Here is a 20,563-nt window from a genome sequence, read left to right as displayed (position 1 = left end):
GAAAAAGGCCAAAACTTTGCCGAAGACTTCCAACTCCGGTCGAGAAACCGGCACCGAAAAATTTCAGCATTGAGTCGAGCAAGCCTCGAGAGAGCTTATCCAAACACGAAAAAGAAAATTTTGATGGGAATTTCGGTACCGAAAAAAAACGGCTTCGGAGCCAAAACGGTCTTCCTACACTGAAGAGCAAGGGCTCTCTCTACGGCTCAAAGAAAGGCACAGATTTGAGCAGGAACTGGATTTAGAAGAGCATGACTAAACTCAGCAAAGGTTGGAAATCCAGAAAGACACAGGAAGATACAAACCATCCCTCTGCTCAAGTCAAAAAGAAAACTGCCTTTTCATGAGACTGAGATGCAACCGAAAGCCAAAGTGGTTAGAGAAAGGTCACCAACCCCACATTTCTCACCACAAACATCACCACTCCCATCACCACAGTTGTCATCAGTGGGTACACCAATAGCACAGTCACCCACCCATACTGGGATGGCTCAAGACGATGTGGACCCCTTGGATTTATACGACCCACCTATATCGGACAACACCCTAGAATGTTATCCAACAAAACCTTCACCGCCAGAGGACAGTACGTCCTGCACGCAGGTATTGGCCAGAGCAGCAACATTCCACAACGTAACAATGCACTCTGAACCGGTGGAGGATGACTTCCTGTTTAACACTCTGGCATCCACGCATGCATTGTACTAAAGTTTACCAATGTTACCGGGCATGCTTAAACACGCACAACAGGTCTTCCAAGAACCCGTAAAAGGGAGAGCCATCACGCCAAGGGTCGAAAAGAAATATAAATCGCCCCGTCAGACCCAGTATTTATTACTCAACAGCTCCCTCCGGACTCAGTGGTTGTGGGGGCTGCAAGGAAAAGGGAAAATTCAGTCATCAGGGGATGCGCCACCCCATGATAAGGAAAGTCCTTAAATTCGCCACAGCAGGGAAAAGAGTGGCCTCGCAAGCAGCCAACCAGTGGCAAATTGCCAACTCACAAGCCCTACTTGCCTGCCACGACAAGGCGCATTGGGACGAGATGCAAGACATCATCCAGCACTTGCCCAAAGAACACCAAAAACGTGCCCAACAAGTGGTTGAAGAAGGACAGGCCATATCAAACAACCAGATCAGGTCTGCCCTAGACTCTGCTGATACAGCTGCATGGACTGTCAATACAGCAGTAACAATTAGAAGGCATGCATGGCTGCAAAGTTCTGGTTTTAAACCAGAAATACAACAGGCGGTATTAAATATGCTGTTTAATCAACATCAGCTATTTGGACCAGAAGTGGATACCGCAATAGAAAAAATGAAAAAGGACACGGACACGGCCAAAGTCAGGGGCGCGCTCTACTCCTCCCAATACATAGGAACATTTAGGAAACCACAGTTTAGGGGAGGGTTTAGACCGCAACCATCAGAACCAACCACCTCCCAAACAAAACCCACCTACCAGTCTCAGTACCAGAGAGGGGGGTTTTGTGGTTCCTACAGAGGACAGTTCCCAAGAGGAAGCGGGAAATTCCAGCCTGCCAAGCCAACCCCTAGAAAGCAGTGACTTCAATGTCACATTTCCCCAACACATTTCACCGGTGGGGGGGAGATTAACCAAATACTACCACAATTGGACACACATTACCACAGACACGTGGGTCCTATCAATTTTCCAACATGGTTACTGCATAGAGTTCACAAGATTCCCTCCAAATGTTCCCCCAAGAACGCACAAAATGTCTCTATAACACTTAGACCTATTATAAATAGAGGTCCAAGCACTGATAGCAAAAGAAGCCATAGAGCTAGTACCCTATCACCAGAAAGGAACAGGCGTTTACTCCCTCTATTTCCTTATCCCAAAAAAAGACAAAACGTTAAGGCCTATCTTAGATCTCAGAACACTGAATCTCTTCATCAAATCAGATCATTTCCACATGATAACACTTCAGGACGTAGTTCCCTTACTAAAACAAGGAGAATACATGGCAATGCTAGATCTCAAGGATGCGTATTTTCACATACCTATCCATCCATCTCACAAGAAATACCTCAGATTTGTAATACAAAGCAAACATTACCAATTCAAGGTGTTGCCGTCCGGAATAACAACAGCCCACGGGGTATTTACCAAATGCCTAGCTGTAGTAGCAGCTCATATAAGGAGTCATCACATGCACGTATTCCCATGTCTGGACGATTGACTAATAAAAGCCAACACTCAACGACAATGTAACGTTCACACGCGATACGTAATAGATACTCTACACAAACTAGGGTTTTCTATAAATTACCAAAAATCACATTTACAGCCATCCGAAATACAACAATACTTGGGAGCAACACTCAACACACAAAGAGCAACTGCCACTCCAAGTCACAAAGAGTTCAGTCGTTCCAAAATATAAGATCAAGCATGCAACCAAACCAACACTACACGGTGAGGTTTGTGATGAAACTACTAGGCATGATGTCCTCATGCATAGCTATTGTCCCAAACGCAAGGCTACACATGCAGCCCTTACAACTGTGCCTAGCAAAACAATGGACGCAGGCACAGGGTCAACTCCAAGATCTAGTGACATGTCAAAACAGACAATATGACAACAATGTATTATCTAAACAAACAGGGGACACACACTCGTCACAGCTGTGTGTCTTAGCACAAAAAAAATGGCATTGGGCAATTCACAACAACATTCGCCTCATAGCACAATATATATCAGGCATTCACAATCAGTTAGCCGACAATCTCAGTCGAGTTCACCAGCAAACTCACGAGTGGGAAATACATCCCCAGATTCTACAAGATCACTTCCACTGCTGGGGGACACCAAACATAGATCTGTTTGCAACAAAAGAAAACGCAAAATGCCAAAACTTTGCGTCCAGATATCCACACCCTCAGTCCAAGGGCAATGCACTATGGATGAACTGGCCAGGGATATTTGCTTACGCATTTCCCCCTCTCCCGCTCATTCCTTGTCTGGTCAACAAACTGAGTCAAAACAAACTCAAACTAATACTTGTAGCACCACCGTGGGCTCGTCAACCGTGGTACACCACACTGTTGGACCTATCTGTAGTACCCCACATCAAACTACCAAACAGACCAGATCTGTTAACACAACACAAACAACAGATCAGACACCCAAATCCAACATCGCTCAACCTAGCAATCGGGCTCCTGAAGTTTTAGAATTTGGATATCTAAACCTTTCCAAAGAGTGTATGGGGGTCATTAAACAAGCAAGAAAACCCACAACAAGACATTGTTACGCTAACAAATGGAAAAGATTTGTTTGCTACTGCCAGGCTAATCAAATTATGCTATTAGACGCCTACACACAAAACATTGTAAGTTATTTACTACACTTAAAAAAGTCCAGTCTAGCCTTCTCTTCCATTAAAATCCATCTCACTGCAATATCTGCTTATCTACAGATTAAACATACAAAATTGCTTTTTAGAATCCCAGTTATTAAAGCCTTTATGGAAGGACTAAAAAGAATCATACCCCCAAGGACACCACCGGTCCCTTCGTGGAATCTTAATATTGTATTAACACGACTCATGGGCCCACCATTTGAACCCATGCATTCTTGTCAAATCCAATTTTTGACTTGGAAAGTAGCCTTTCTAGTAGCCATCACTTCACTTCGTAGAGTTAGCGAACTACAGCCGTTTTCTATTCAAGAACCCTTTATACAAATACATAAACATAAGGTGGTTCTCCGTACAAATCCACAATTCTTACCAAAAGTCATATCACCTTTTCATCTAAACCAAACTGTGGAACTCCCAGTCTTCTTTCCACAGCCAGACTCAGTAGCAGAAAGGGCATTGCATACGTTAGACATAAAAAGAGCGCTAATGTATTACATTGACAGAACAAAGCAATTTCATAAAACAAAACAATTGTTCGTAGCTTTCTAAAAACCGCATGCAGGTAACCCTATATCCAAACAGGGCATTGCCAGATGGATAGTCAAATGCATTCAGACCTGTTACCTTAAAGCTAAAAGAGAATTACAGATTACTCCAAGGGCACACTCCACTAGAAAGAAAGGCGCCACAATGGCTTTTCTTCATAATATACCAATGACCGAGATTTGTAATGCAGCCACCTGGTCTACGCCCCAGACATTTACTAAGCATTACTGTGTAGATGTGTTAGCAACACAAGCCACAGTAGGACAGGCTGTACTAAGAACATTATTTCAGACAACTTCAATTCCTACAGGCTAACCACCGCTTTTGGGGAGATTACTGCTTTGTAGTCTATGCATAGTATGTGTATCTGCAGCTACACATGCCATCGAACGGAAAATGTCACTTACCCAGTGTACATCTGTTCGTGGCATGAGACGCTGCAGATTCACATGCGCCCTCCCACCTCCCCGGGAGCCTGTAGCCGTTTTAAGTTGACAAAAATTAAACTTGTACATTTGTAAATATATTACTTTTAAACACATTATGTACATACATACTTACTCCATTGCATGGGCAGTATTACTATATACATAACTCCTACCTCACCCTCTGTGGGTAAAACAATCTAAGATGGAGTCGACGCCCATGCTCAATGCAGCCGAAATGGGAGGAGTCCCTCGATCTTGTGACTCGAAAAGACTTCTTCGAAGAAAAACAACTTGTAACACTCCGAGCCCAACACTAGATGGCGGGATGTGCACAGCATGTGAATCTGCAGCGTATCATGCCACGAACAGTTGTACACTGGGTAAGTGACATTTTCCATATATATATATATATATATATTAATCTAAATCTCCCAGTATTTTTTTAAGTTTGTCCACTACTCATTACATGACAAACTTTTTAAAAAGAAAGGCAACTCTCCCATGGAATTGGTCTTTACACTAGCTACTGTTCCGTCCTCCAGCTTTCATGAGCAAATAACCACAGCAGCCTTGGATGGAGACAGACGTACCTCCATGAGGGAGGGAAAGGAGTATCTAAGGAAGTAATATTCTTGTGTACTGAGAAGGGGAAATTAGAACTGACGTAATGAAGATTACCAGTAAGTAATCTGAGCACTGTCTGTTGCAGTCTACATTCAGAGAATTCACAAAATGTCCCTGCCTTAATCTTGGTTCCACCAATAAAAATTATGTATGTGATGTCTGTGTCTGTTATACATTATACATCTTTATATGGGCTCTCTTGTGTTCTAGAAACCCAAGCATCCAACAACTGGCTTGATCGGCATCACATTTGCATTTCATATTTGCAACGAAGTCCACATAGCAGGGTTCAAGTACAACCTGACGTCTCAAAATAGTTCCTTACACTATTATGGGAACGACACCATGACTTTCATGACAAAGGTACTATGAATATCAAACAAATTAATATTTGCCACTATTATTTTTTTCTTGTTTTCATTGAGCAAGGTTTTACGTTTTTCAGGTGTCTGTTTTTTAAGCTGTGTTTTATAGTGTCGGGCCAAATATTGCAAATACCTCACCACTAATCTTGAACCATGGTTAAGAAAAGGTGTGTCACGTTAAGAAGATTTAGATAAACGTTTTGACGTTTATTTTTTTTAAACAAATTCACAAGATTCATGAAAGTTAGAAGTAAACAAAGTCGGTTTTGTGGGGAAAACATTGCTGAAGAAAACACAAATATTGTTTCTGTGCAATTGTATGCCTGAATGTGAGTTTTTTTCAAAGTTGTTGGACATTGAAGACTTTCTGTAGTGTGACATTTGTCACTTGCGTAAAGTTTCATGAGCAAAATGTAAATATTACACATCCCTAACTTGATAGTAACTAAACAATTATAATTTATCGCAAGTTTGGTAATCAATTTTACATTAGTTTGGAGTAGCAAGAAAGTCAGTGGTTAATGCGCCACTGTACAAAAGCACATCAAAATTAGGCTTATCTGCTACTTTGAGAATGATAACATCAAGAGGTCCAAGAGATAATCGAAATGCAGTGGTAAATATCCTGGCTTCTGCGCTAGTTAGAGCTTCAGCTTCATGCTCACTGGATGAATATTGTGGTGGTGGGACAAGGGTGGGTTTTATTGGCATTGCCTGTGTTGTCCTAGGATCGTGGTTTTATTATTTTTGTTGTGTACTCCAATTTTATAAATGAAATTATGAAAAGGGGTTAATTGAACTCGGTATACCACAACTACAAACATTCAACATAAAGCGACCACTTAACTGGTTATGTCTTTCCATCTCGAATGTCAGACTTGTTTTTAAAAAACTTTGAAAGTGCACATAAACACAAACTGTATTTAGTTGTGACACAGGTGCACTGTGCAACCAGTCAAATTCCCTGTGCTGCATTAAAGCACTTCACACTATAAACATCTAGATTAGCCAGAATGATTCAGACCGTAAAGGCTTAAAAATATAGTTGGTAATAAGTCATCAAACGTTGATGACTTATTGCTGCACTCTGTTAATATTCTTTATATTGGTTCCTTCATAAGGTAGTGATGCCAATAACTGTTTAGGTCTCTTGTAATTTAGTGGCAGATGTGCAAATAAGACAAAATACCAATATTGTACATAAAATAACCATTTTCAAAATATTGACAAATTTTTCTGAATTAAGAATAGTTTTATTTATATATACATACTATGATACGTGATAAATATATACCCTTTTTCGTGTCACCCTTTAAAACATTAAATTAGAACTAAACGCTTATTCTGTTAATTTTCTTTCTCTCTGACCCACATCTATCTCCAAAACTTGCAATGCAATTCTAGTCTCCCTGTCTGATCACTCTCCCCTGCACTATTCACATCACTTTGCTCTACATTTAGAATTGGTGGCAAGGTTTCAAGGAGACCAGATCTTCGGGGCTTGCGCGTGTTCCTAACATGTCCACCTCTTGGCAACTCCAAACTCCACTAGTTATATAACACAGAGTTAAAGAATGGCCAAGTGGGGGAATGGGTTTTGGGTTGGGAACAGCGGGGAAGGAGACCTGTGGAAGCAAGAGTTAAACAACACAATTGCAAGATTAATCACAATGACTTTCAATAAGTTTTGTTTCAAATAAACACTTATGCTGAAAACATGAATGGCCTAAGGCTTCACAATAACTAGGCCTCAAGAATCTAGGTACTTGGAAATCAAGAAAGGTTATGCAAGGTTTTTTCATGAACATTCCAGAATTAACATATTATATTTTGAACAATAAACTCTCTCCAAAATACTTCTTAGAATAATCCCTGCATTGTAGCAAGAATCAAAGAGTACATGTTTTTTTCTCTGCATGGATGAACTGTACAAGTACCATGAATAACACTGCTACGTCACTCTCTGATTAAGAGTTTCAAGACTCAAAGTGTTCAGGGAATATTATGCACTGTAATCAAAACTGCACATCTAGGTTTCAATGTCTAGAAATGATCGCGCACTCCGCCGATCTGTATTTCAAAAGTTAAACACCAGGAAAGAATCGCGCACTCTGTTGCCGATTCGAACATCTAGATACATATGCAATGAAACGATCGCGCACACTGCCGATCTATGATTCAAGAGTTAAATGCCGGGAAAGAATTGCGCACACTTTTTCCGATTCGGAATTCATGATTCAAATGCCATGAAATGATCGCGCACACTGCCTATCTGAATGCCAAGAAGTAAATGCCTGGAATGAATCGCACACACTATTGCCGATTCGGAGTTCACAATACAAATGCCATGAAGTGATCGCGCACACTGCCGATCTGAATGCCAAGAACTAAATGCCTGGAATGAATCGTGCACACTGTTGCCGATTCGGAGTTCACAATACAAATGCCATGAAATGATCGCGCACGTGATTTCAAGTTTAGGCCCAAAACTAGAGTGTCACTGGAAAACAGAGTCGGGGGCCTAACCCGGCCTCCGCCTTACCGCCCTGCTTGAAGATCACCAAATAAACGAGTGCAGGCCTGGAAATGACTGGATAGGCCTCCGGGACAGGAGCTCTGGAAAATGCTGCTGCTCTGCACCGGGACCTCCTGAATAGTGAGCACGTGGAGCTGGGCTGGCTCCCTTATATAGAGCCAAGCCACACCCAACCACGCTGCAAGAAAGGCTTCTAGAAAGTATTAGAATAAAGGACCACACCCTGTAGTCCTGCAAACAAGCCTTGCAAATGAACAATGAATTACAAACAGCATTAATGACTTTTCAAGGTAAAAGCTCTGCAATGCAAGAGGTTAACATACTGCATAGAAGCATAATGCATGAAATATACCTTTGCATAAGGACTGGGTTTTTGCATTTACGTCACCCGTAGAGCACCCACTGTCCTGATGTCCACACAAGGTTATCCAGTGGCTGTTGGGTTCATAATTTACAGGCTGTGATAGTGCACCATGTGGGCCAGTATAAATGTGCAAGGTGCTTTTGTTTCTCATCTGCTTGTAATCATGCCAACCCACTAACATTTTGATTTTTGTAAGCAACTAAAAGCTGTCAAGAAATCCTGAAAACTCAATATGCTTTGATTTTGAACACTCTATGGAATCTGTCAGTGAGTAGTGGAACACATGCTGTTACTGATTAGGTGGACAGTCGTCGTCGTGAAGCATGATTTGTCAGGTTTAAACATAGAGGCACATATTTATCAAATAATTTAGGGAAGCCAGTTAAGAGCAGCTGACCACTGTTTTAAGTTCAAGTTTATTGCATTAGTTAACGAAAATCATAACAAAAATTATTATAAACAGATCAAACACGTTTCTAAAACTCAGCAAAGCACATGCCGCAGTCCAGGTATACAAAAAACTAAAATCGCATGGCCATGGGCTTGATTTTATCAATCAGTTAATAAACAATTACTCTTCAAGGTTGGAAACGACTTCAAGTTACTTTAGTTTTAGCTCAGGCTGATACAATGTTTGTGATTCTTTGACTGCAGTCATATCCCAACTGGGAAGAGAAGGAATTGTGTGTACACCTATTTAAATGATTGGGTCCTCCGGGGGTTATCAGTCCAGCATGTGTGGCAAAGTATGCAAGCAAGCCTCAAGGTCTTATTGGAGATGTGACTGTCACCAAATATTTCCACTTCAATCAATTCATCTTTGAAGCACCTATCATTCCTTGACATTGATCTTTATACTATACATAGACTATGAAGCCATTACCAAACAGTCACCATGTTCTTAAGGATGTCAGGCAGTTCTGCACTACAGTTACTAGGTAAGAGAATTGTAGAGACCTCTGGGGCTATTGTCACCACGCATCCTATTAGTACTAGATGGGAAGATGAGAAGCATGTGATTCAGATTATTTTGCAAAGCAGTGGTTGCAGGTAACAGGCAATTGGGAAGAAATAGTGTGGTTTCTGCCCCTGTTACAACACATGGTGAAGTGGTGGAAAGACCTCTGCAGCCTCTTGAACCGTATGATTTTCACTTTTAGTACAGTGTGTGTGATTTGTTGCCCACTACCAGAGTTTTGTTTATTGTGCCATACTGCTCAATATTGGAGTGCTGCCCACTATGCAATGGCAGGAAGCTGGACTTCTTAGTGTAAGACTGCTGAGCACTCTGCCATACAAGGGCCAGTCCAATCCAGACTGTTAGTCATGTTTGCTATGACTTACCCTTGTCCTTTATCAACGCTCTCTCTGGAACACTTGATCTTTAATGCTCTCATCCCTACTCACCATTGTCAATTCCTCACACACTGAAAGTGTCTTCCCAGACACTCGCCAGGGGCAGATCTGATCTTTCCGCTCCCAAAGAAACATAAACTAGACCATGATGACCTTGCCACCTCTTGACCTATCACTCACCTACTATTCATCAGCAAGATCATTGAACAAGCAGCCTATATTCAACACTGAAATCCCATTTGTACAAACCGTCTCCTACACAGCTATCAGTCTGGCTCAGAGCACGTGCATTATTGAAGCTGCTACCTTACACATTGTAGATGATGCCCTCCTGGTCACAGATGAAGACGACTCTGGCCTCGTGCTGTAGCTTGTACCTCTCAACTGACTGACACAGACGACCGACTCATCCTTGTAGGCACCATGGATCGCAAATAAGATTCACCGGTAGTATTTTTCTGTTGTTCTTCTACCTTTCAAACCAATAACAGTATGGAGCCACCTGGTGCTCCTCTCGGTTAACAGCATCCAGCTTCACCAATATGCAGATGATATACCATTCTACTTCAAAGTATTCTCTTGTTTTACAACAGGCATCCAATGCCTCGCACACTGCCTGCACACTTTCCTGACCCGGATATCTAATGCCTAACTAAAGCTCAATTCAACCAATACAGGATTACAGTTAATTGCTAGGCACAACAAGCAAAAATCAGTGCAAACCTGGCTCAGTGACAAGAACTTTTACAACTTCAATCCCCAAGTTTCACTAAATGCCTAGTCACTTTGATTCACTTGAACACAAACATCACCCTCAAAAACATATTGCCAAAAATTAAGGCAGCCTGGTGCAAGCTCTTACTTCTGAAAAAAGTGAAACTGTATCTTCTAGAAAGCCGGTTCAGTCTGCTGTTCAAGCACTTGTACTCTTGCATTTGGATGGTGATAACTCTGCTCCAGGGCCCACCAGACTTCACACTGGCCCCCGTAAGGGCATCCTACACACTGAAACATCTCCTGTTCAGCTCATGAGAAAAATGATCACATCATTCCCATCCTAATGGAACATCATTGGTTCCATTTGCAGGACATACTGTCTTAAAGATCAGCTGCATCATTTACAAAGCCATCACAACCACCACCCTTCTCATCTTGTAGATAAGCTCGCCATTTCTGGAGGTTTTCAACATACCTGCAGCCAGAACACCATCAGACTGCAGAGTGTTGAAATGAAAAAACAAGCATGTGGGCCTTTGCCATTTGTGCACCCAGGATCTGGAACATCCTTGTATCCATCAGGACCTCCCCAACATTGCTCCAATTTAGGAAAGAGTTGAAGACGCACCTCTTTAAAGAAAAATACCTCACAATGCATTAACAGTTTGTAAACAAGCCACCTCTTCTATCACTTGTCTAAATACTTATCTTTACCCCTGTACAGTGCTTCACTGCCTTTCACGATACAGAAATACACACACACATGCATTCAAACATAAATATATGGGTGCAGCCCAGTGAAAGTGTACAGTTTCATATGGCTTGCCTGGTGCTTCTTTAAACATCAATACTGTATGTTGCACTTTTGACAGGTCCACAATGCAGGATGATGGTTGGTGTCCTACAAGGTTGCTGACTAGTGAGAGAGCAGGTTTTATGCTGTGGGAATGACCAGTATGCTAATGTTTCTTGTTGGGCCACAGATATATAGTTCTCAGACAGCAATCTCTTTTCATGCTAATTGGTGATGCCCAGTTACAGAGCATTGCTAATTGTGTTGTGATAGAGATGTGGAACTGCTCCATGTAGCTGATTATGCCTTGAATGTTGTCATGTGCCAGCATATTGTGCTATGCAAAATGTCCAGTGGCAGACTGCTTCTCCATATGCCATTTTGGGTGGGTAGACTTTAAGTTGCTGTTCTGGAGTGCTGGTCATTGGGCCATAAGTTTCTCCCATGTATAGAGTTCTTCAGATTTAGCCATGGGAGAGGTTGCTTACTTCTGAAGATCTATTTTTTCTCATTGGTGGGACTACATTGTGCTTAGCTGTTGTCTGCCGTGCCAGGACAGTTACAGAAAGGTTCTTCTTAATTTTCCAAGCCATGACATTGGAGGGGGGGAATAAGGAGGTTGCCTAGCACAGGTGTATTACTTATGTCTGTGTGAATCCTGCCAAAAACATCTGACCTCTACCTTATTACCTGTGCTACTGCCCCATATTCTCAGAGACTGGATATGTCCTGAGGTGGGAGCTACTCTGGGGTGTTTGAAGGTTCCCTATGCATGTGCTTCATATTTCATTAAGTGAGGGAGCAATCATGCTCCTCTCCTTCCATTTCCTCAACTCCCACACTTAAGGATCCGCTAAGCCTCCCTTACCTATTCTGCTTTCTCTGATCAATGGCATGAAAGGACCAGGGTATTCTACTGCTTCTGCTGGTCATCAGGCAGCCAATACAAGTTTGGGTGTGGTGATGCAAGGTGTGGACTGAAGGGCACTCAGATGAAACGCCTCTTACAGAATGTGTACCTGATATCTGCCAGACACTGAAGACTGCTGAGCTTGTAGCTGTATCTCTAGGATAAGGCTAGAGTTGTGCAGTGGTTAACCCTCTAACTCACTCTGAAAAATTATTGGACATAGTAAACCATTAAATATCCGGAGCACCAGGCTTCCTGGGATCGGTTTCTTTCTCCTTTTACAGAGCTTCATTCTCTGATTGCTTTGTGTTTTTACGTTTGCAGCTTGTTGTTGTAGCTCACTTGTGCACTTTTCACCATCTAGAGTTGTGTTTATAAAAATACATGTGGTTTTTGCACTGCATTGATATCACTTTATTGTTGTGTATGGCCCACTAACCCACTTTGCACCAGAACACAAGCTCCACCTTAGATTTTATTTTTACACCATTGGATTTTGAAGTATATTTATATGCAGCATCAACTCTACAATATAGTGAATATTGCGACACAAGAGAAAGGAGAAATTGGACAACCAGGGAAGTGTTCAAGATGCTGAAGATCTTTCCAGGTCAACAGATGACTTTGCTGATGGTTCAGTTAGGTCAAATTAAAATGATTCTCTTGGTGTAAGGTCATGGAGAATACAACTTTGACATCCCAGCGGGTCTTCCAGTAGGTTACTACCTTATCCAAACGAACTGGCCCACAGGCAAAATAGGACGAGGAGTAGCTGACGTAATTAAGAAACATTCTAGGTTTTCAAGCCTTGTACCATTTTTTATTCCTATGGTCGACTGTCTCTTGATTAAGCTGGACTCTCTCTCCTCATTTGCTTGGTTGTGTATAGACCCCTGGGCCATAAGCAATACTTCCCACAATTCCTTTCAGAATCCATGCCCCAGTTAGTCATCGACCATGTCAAAATCCTGTTAATAGGCGACCTAAACTACAGGGCAAATGAGGAACAAGGGCACATTAGCAGAACTCATTGACCTGCTAAACAACTTAGATATAGTACAGCATATGTTCTTATCCACACATGTCAAAGGCCACAAATTAGATCTGGTATGGTGCATTAACCTGTTGGTGGCCGATATCAGTCTCCCCGTGTGCATGGTCAGATGACAACTTAAATAAATATCCAGTACTTGGTCTGACCCCTCCAAAACCTTCCCCTTTTCTGGTGCTTCTTTTTTAGAAATTGGTCCTACGTACATTTTGACTCCTTTTTTTTAATCACTAACGACCTCCCCACCTTTCCCATATGACAGTATAGCTCATCATGTGGAAGATATGTCCAACTTACTAACAGCAGCCACTAACATAAACGTGCCCCTTCGAAAATTCAAACAAACTAGGTGCCATGATGCATCTAAATGGTTCTCAAAAGTTTAAAAAAACATCCAAAACTACACTACACCACGCAGAACAAAAAATGGTGGATCGTTTATTCGATAGGGGAAAAGGAAGTTTAAACTTCACACCTCAAAGAATATAAAAAAAATTAAAAAGGCAAGCCAAGACTGCCTTCTTCTCCAGCAATATTTTAGCCTCCATGAATAAGTCCAAAGAAGTCTCCGAACTGTCCCATCTTGACAGGGTGGCCATGCCTATCCAACCGACACAGATCCTGTGCCAATCCCCTTAATTAGTTCTTCACTGAGAAGATTAAGACAAGAAAGGATAGCATCCCTGCTAGTCCCCCTTCCAATCTGACACCCACTGAAGTTAGTAACCCAATCAAATAATCAGAATTTCCTGCTATGAGCAAGAACGACCTCTTGAACTTATCTAAAGTCGTCGGGCTCCCTCAACAATACTTGCTTTCCCAGAATCTTCTCACACTTCCCTGGCACAGCCATTTCACTCCTCAACCAGTCCCTTAGCCAAGGCTATGGTTCCCAACACGTTCAAAGAGACTACAGTGGTCCTGTTCTTTGAAAAACTACTAGGCAATTTCTTTGCTACCTTTCCTAGCTAGAGGCACATATTGTCTGTCTCCTCTGCTCTTTATTAAAAGAATCTAATTTTCCTGATCCCCATAAGACAGGATTCTGGTCTGCCCATTCAACTGGAACAGTCATCCTTTGAGTCATAGACGATATGCAGGAAGATGATGAGGCAGGCATCACCCAGGCGTTGGTCCTTCTTGACCTGTCTGCAGCCTTCGACACAGTCAACTATGAGCTTCTGATCGGCGGTGTTGGGGCCGCAGGCCTCCAGGTCTCAGACCTGGACTGGGTCATATTCTTTTTAAAGGACTGCTCGAAATCAGTCCGGTTATCTCCCTTTCATTCCCCTTGGGTCTGGTTAACCTTTGGAGTACTTCATGGATGTTCTTTGTCCCCCATTCTTCTTAATCTGCACATTTGTCCACTAGTGCATTCCTTAAAGCAAACACAAGTTAGAACCTATAGCTATGGGGATGATATGTAGCTGTTATTCACCATCAATATCACCCTAGAATCCACGGAAATCTTTCACAGCACTGTTGTTCATCCAAGATTGGATGAATAGCAACCAATTAAAACTCAAGTCTGATAAGACAGGGATTGTCATCACTCATAATAAGTTGGAATTCCTCCTTCTGGTCCCCTACAATAAGTACACCCCTACAGCTCAAGAATTCTAAAAAGAGTCTCGGGGGCCTCATCGTCAAGAACTTGTCCATGAAACCCCAATTTGGAGCGGTTACGTGCTCCTGTTTTTTTTTTTTTTACAGCTGCATAAAATTAAGAAGATTGGCAAATTCCTCATATTTGAAGCCTTGATTCATATTATTGTTGACTTAACTGTCTCCAGGCTAGACAATGCCAGCTTTCTCTATCTTGGCCTCCCTAAAAAGGCCTTCTTCCAAAACTTCAGGTGGCTCAAATTCAGGCAGCCAGACTAATCAGAGATTGGGGGGGGGGGGGTGGCAGATTCTCCATTCTCTCCCCCCACACCTGAAACCCCCTTCCCCCACAGCTGAGATCTACCGCTAAACGTCTGAAGACCTGGCTCTTCAGGTAGCCTATGACTAAGCTTTACAAGCAGTGTACTGTCTCTGTTGCCCAGTGCCAAGAAACCTACTCGGTGATCGGACGCTTTATAAAACCCAGTAACGTAACATAACATTAGATGTGCTTGTGATACAGCTGCTAGACAAGCCAACTTTAGTATTCATTAAGACATTCATGGCTATGATTTTCATGGTTCTGTCTGTTGGTTCAGCTGATTGTGCTGTTCCTGCATTTTCATGTCTAAAATATATTTGTTATCAAGAAAGATATTGAAGGCGTGAGTATTGAAGTATGTGGGTGATCTCCTACTTGTACCCCCATTCTTCATTAGCAGGTGCAACACATAAAGGTTGCCATCAACCCCAAGGCAACCCTCTGAAACATGCAATATTTAAGTAACAGCAGCACACCAAGCACCAGAGGTTTACACAGGGCAGTTTTTCTGGGAATACCTAATGTGGAGACAGAGGGTCTCAAGTTAAAGATGCCTCTGCAGCAAAACTATTGATTTATTTTACTGCATTAACAAGTAGAGAGAGTGTAGTCTTACAGTAAACATTAAGAACAGTTAACCAGCTTAGTCTGAAAATCATATCATTTAGTTAGAGAAATGGGGGGGGAGCTTAAATCATATGATCTTAGATAGCAGGACAGGAGTGGGAGCATGGGTCAGTCTACAGGAAAAAGGTGAAGTTAAGATGTTTGAGTAGGATAAGATTAGTTAGACCTTAGAAAGACGCGAGGCATTTAAGGGGTAGAATAGAAGTAAAGTAAAGATGACTTGCAATTCATAAAGCACACAGATGGGAGTAGGAGAACTAAGTAAGATGATGAATGATGGTTGTACAGGAAACCTCCTTAAGCACTTAAATGCAGTTGATAAAGATGACTTTCTTTTAATGGTTCCTATCTGTCACCTAGCAGTGTATTAAGGGCTTTGAGAATCATAAACCTGTATTGATAAGTGGGAGGAATTCTGATGGTCATGTATGAAGCATTGGAGGAGAGAAAAATGGTAGGAGTCTGGAGGGTAGTAGAGAATCTAAATGGAGCCAAAAAGGGTAAGGAACTGTTAGAGGGTACAGGAGAGAAGTAAAGTGAGGAGAAGTGACTGTAGAATCATAAAGCAGATAGATTGGAGTGGAACATGTGGGGGAAAATGAGTAAGACCAATGAGTATTAGGGTGGGTATGAATGGGTATAATCTAGTAAAGCATAGCAAGCATTCACATAGTTGGGGAAGATGTGTCTTGAGTTTTCCTGCAATATAAGGAAGTCCATGGTACATTGTATGTCTTATGGCAGCACATTTTAAAGGTTTGGGCAACACCAGAGAAAAATTGGCTAGCAGATCAGTGGTGTGAGTTTTCTTTTTTATTCTAGCTTTAAAGTATCTTTGCCCCCTCCCCCCCAGGTCTTTCAGACTGCAGATGATCTTTAGCGAGATGTGGACTTCAGTTGTGTTTTTCACCAAGTACTAAGAAGGTAATGCACTTGATTTTAAACCTGATACTGGCTTTCAAAGGGAGCCAGTGCATCTCTCTGAGGACTGAAGTAACATGGTAGCAATCTTTTGTACCAGCTGTTTGCAAAGGGAAAAACCTGTTTGGAGCCCTAGATTTGTTTTCGGCACATGCTCAGTGTGGAGTTCCCATAATGGGTGCAAGAAACAGTGAGCTTAAGCTGCAAGTCTGAAATCCAAAGTTTGGAGAAATTGCTTAGCATTTAAAGTGGACTGCATTGATTTGGCTACTGATATATATTCTTTGTGCAGAACATGGGGAACTGAAACCCTGTGCTAGTGGTGCAACAAAACTAATAATAGCAGGTCGAAGCGCCAGTTGATCTTTCTAAAGATGTGTCTAGTTCTGTATAGGAAAACAATGACTCCAGACTCCTTCTCCTGATCCCACTACACCTGACTGAGGAAGTCTGTGGCTCTTTCCACATGAGCGGGAACTTATAACCTCAGATCGGTATTGTCCACAATACATTATGTTTGCCTACTACATAAAATTTCACACAGTGCCAAAACCCATCCAGCAAGAATGTATATGATAAATCTAAACCACCTGCCATTTCGTCTGGAGAAACTGTAGCCCTCCTATAAAATGGGCCAAAAGGGGATTCAAGAGGTAGGATAAGAACTGTACTCACTGTACTTACTATTCCCCAAAAGGTATGAAATAGTCTTCACGTACTGGACTTGAGGCCATTAAACCATTACTCAAATCAGTTTAGTATAAGATGATCACTTTGTAGAAAGTTGTGGTACTGCTACAGGATTTCATGTGCGCACTGGACCTTAAGGGTGCAAACTATTATGCCCAAAAGCATACAGCTCACTGAAAGTATAGACTGTCTTCAGCATTATAAGTGAAGTAAGCACCACAAGCACTCAGCAAATGTTTGTCAGTGGTGGCGGCACAGCTACATTGTCAAATCATAAATGTGTATCCATAGCTAGACAACTAGTTGATAAAGGGAAACACTCAACATTTGTATTACAGCAGTACGCATCATCTGCTCCACAAATTAGGTTTTGCCATCAGTGTGAAGAATTGACACCACAGCCCACACAAATTCAAGCATGTCTTGGAGGAACTCAATCTTTTTGTAGACAGAGCCCATTCAACTCAAGAGTGTGTGTCCCAGGTTCAGGAGTCGCTTTCCCTGACCAGAAGTTGTAGTTCTTGACTGTGGTGGATGATGCTGAAATTGTTGGGATTGATGTCTTCTTGCACTGCCTTTGATCCAAAGGCAAGGTAGCAAATGCACCCATTTTAGGAGTGTTTAGCGCAACATTGGTCACAAGCAACCATGTATGGGAAGATCTAGTGTTGGTAGGGAGCAAGGTTCAGCACATATTATAATTGGGCAAACCAGCAAACTTTATGTAGGGTAGATCACTCTTACTGTCCAGTTTGAAGTGACAATCAATAAAAATGCCTCTCTCCGATATTAAGTGCACACCTCAGAAATGACACATAGGGAGCCCACAAGACATGAGGGTTGATTGGAGCGCAAAGTGTAAGCATTCCAACAGACATTATACAGCAAGATTGCCCTAATCCGCACGGACAGTATGTCTGCCATGTATACATACAGACGCATGGGGGCATCCTACCTATTTCTGACTCATGGAACAAAGCATTATAACAGAGGCCAGCAGTCACTTCAGTGACTAACAGAACATTTGCCAAGAGTACCTAACGGTAGTGTAGACCTCAGCAGAAACAATCAGGATGTCCACAAATGAGAATTCAGCACCAGGATTCCTCACAAATCTTTGTAGAGGTTGAGGACTGTACACGAAGGTAGGTTGGGGACTCCACAGGAGGATCTGTTTGCCAACAAGACAGACCATGCTAAAATAGCATCTCAAGTTTTCAACAACACCAGTCCCTCAGGAAAGTGCTGTATATAAACTGTCTAGATATCTTTGCATATCCCCCCTCGCCTATTGAGATCCTATATGTCACACACATAATGAGACAAGTATTCAGAACAATGATGCTCACTGTGCCCATATTCGTAAGATAGTTATGATATCCCATTTCTTATCCTAAAGACGGTGGCTAGTTTTACTCCCAGGTCCATCAGACTAGCATTCTGTCTCCTGAAGCCTTAGAGTATGAATATATATACAGTATCAAGATGAATGAATGGAAATTCGTAAGGAAACGTGGCACGCTTCAACTGCCCATTACTAAACCAAATCAAATAATTTTGTAGATTACTAAAATCGTTGTGGTCTAATCCTTCCCTGGCTTTATTGTAAACCTAGTATCCAATATCTTCTAAAACTTGCAAAAGGTGGACTTCTCTCTAGCAGCTGAAGTAGCTTACTTGCAAAATAGACTATCCAGTCTATTTTTTAAATTGCTGCAATGAAAGCCTTTTGCAAGATCTAAAACACATAATCCTTTCTAGAGTAGTCCCTGCTCCAGTTTGGAGATTTAAATGTAGTTCTAATACGGTTTATGGGGTTACATTTTGAATCCATGCATTCAATCTTTCTGCAGTCCTTGTCAATAACTCTAGTTTTCTTGCTTGCAGTTATTACCCTCAAAAGAATTGGTCAACTGCTTGCATAATTAGGTGAGAAAACTTACTGTCGGGTACATCCAGTCCCATTCACAACATTAGCTTAGATGCCTCTGCCTTCAATAGATGTAAGGAGAAGTCTCATTATGTGTAGTGTACACAATTCTTTAACGTAACTTTTCTACTTTCATCGCTCTCTGATAGCTTCACAGGGGAAACCACTTCCAAAGGTGGGATTGTACGTTGTATTTAGATTTGTTCTGCCTTGGCAAAATTTACACTTGTTATCACTACCAGGACACACTCCACTATGAAGAAGGAAACTACAATGGAATTCTTGAGTAAAAACCCACTGGGTGCCCTTTACAGAGTAGTTTTCAGTTCTTAGTTTGCCTAAACATTATTATGTCGACATCCGAGCAAACAAAGAAGCTCAAGCAGTCCATAAGAAATACTTTACACTTTAAACCACTTCCACTTCCCACTGACCAGTGCATGTAATCTACAACAACACTGTTGCAAATATAAAACGTTACTTATCCGAAAGCTGAGAAGTACTCAGAGTTACTGGATTCCTTTTTTTGTTTTGCTTTGGCCATATTGTTCTGTTAGGCACTTGCTAATAGATTGTATTATCGATGGGGAGAAATTTAACAATCCAAGTTAGTCCGTGTTCTGTTGTATTATGAGTTTCGCCAATATGATAACAAGTCGTTAGCCATACACTTGAAACCAAAACCATAAGTGCTAAAATAAAAAGAAACCAACAAATAAAACTTGTAATACTCCAAAGTCAACACTAGATTCTAGGAGAGTGTACAGCATGTTAGCTGCAACACTGCAAACTTCAAAAGAGTATTACACGTAAGTAATGTTTTCCTTGTGATGCTTAGTAAACCTTTCTTTGAGGAATGTTTTAGTTTAAATAGCTGTCTTCATAAACCTGTGTGCATGGTAGGTCTCATCTTTTAGCTGTGCTGCTTCAATCTTAAGAATCAATGTTTAGCAGTTTAACAGTAGTCATATACTATGTGGCTGAAAGGTAAGTGCAGATTCGCCCTGTAGATGGTTATTCTCTTCAATTTCACAATCTGGACCTATTGTGAGTACGTTTTGCATACTGACTAAAGCTTTGAACTTTTAACATGAACTGCACAAGAGCACGTAGCAAATTCTAGGCTTTTTAGTTGATGCTGTCCTAAACAAGCAGAGGTTGTCGTAGTTCATTAACATGCTTGACTCCCTCACTCCTGTGACATCAAAGTCTCCCATTCAAACTTGAATCGGAGGTTGTCCTCGAGAACTAACACTGCAAATGCTGTGACTTTGTAAAATGTTGCCCTTATAAGAGGATTTGATGTGCAACTGAATGGTCTTCTCATTATTTTTTTAAATGCAAGCAGATGGCCCATATGTGAAAGCTCATTGTTTAAAACCTGCTCC

At 41.6% G+C, this 20,563-nt stretch overlaps 1 protein-coding gene across 12 annotated transcripts in view; it reads left to right on the top strand.

The window, feature by feature from the left end:
* The window catches only part of ST3GAL6 (ST3 beta-galactoside alpha-2,3-sialyltransferase 6), a 502,129-nt gene that overhangs the window by 461,790 nt on the left and 19,776 nt on the right, over positions 1-20,563 (top strand). For all 12 annotated transcript variants that reach the window (XM_069204903.1, XM_069204900.1, XM_069204906.1 and 9 more), the window contains one exon: positions 5,199-5,351. In XM_069204903.1, the coding sequence (XP_069061004.1) occupies positions 5,199-5,351 (153 nt within the window). The remainder of the gene's footprint in view (positions 1-5,198; positions 5,352-20,563) is intronic.

The sequence above is a fragment of the Pleurodeles waltl genome, chromosome 8 (assembly GCF_031143425.1).
Source record: "Pleurodeles waltl isolate 20211129_DDA chromosome 8, aPleWal1.hap1.20221129, whole genome shotgun sequence".
Classification (NCBI taxonomy): domain Eukaryota; kingdom Metazoa; phylum Chordata; class Amphibia; order Caudata; family Salamandridae; genus Pleurodeles; species Pleurodeles waltl.
The sequence above is the reverse complement of the archived record's forward strand: the minus strand, read 5'-3'. Positions and strand labels throughout refer to the sequence as shown.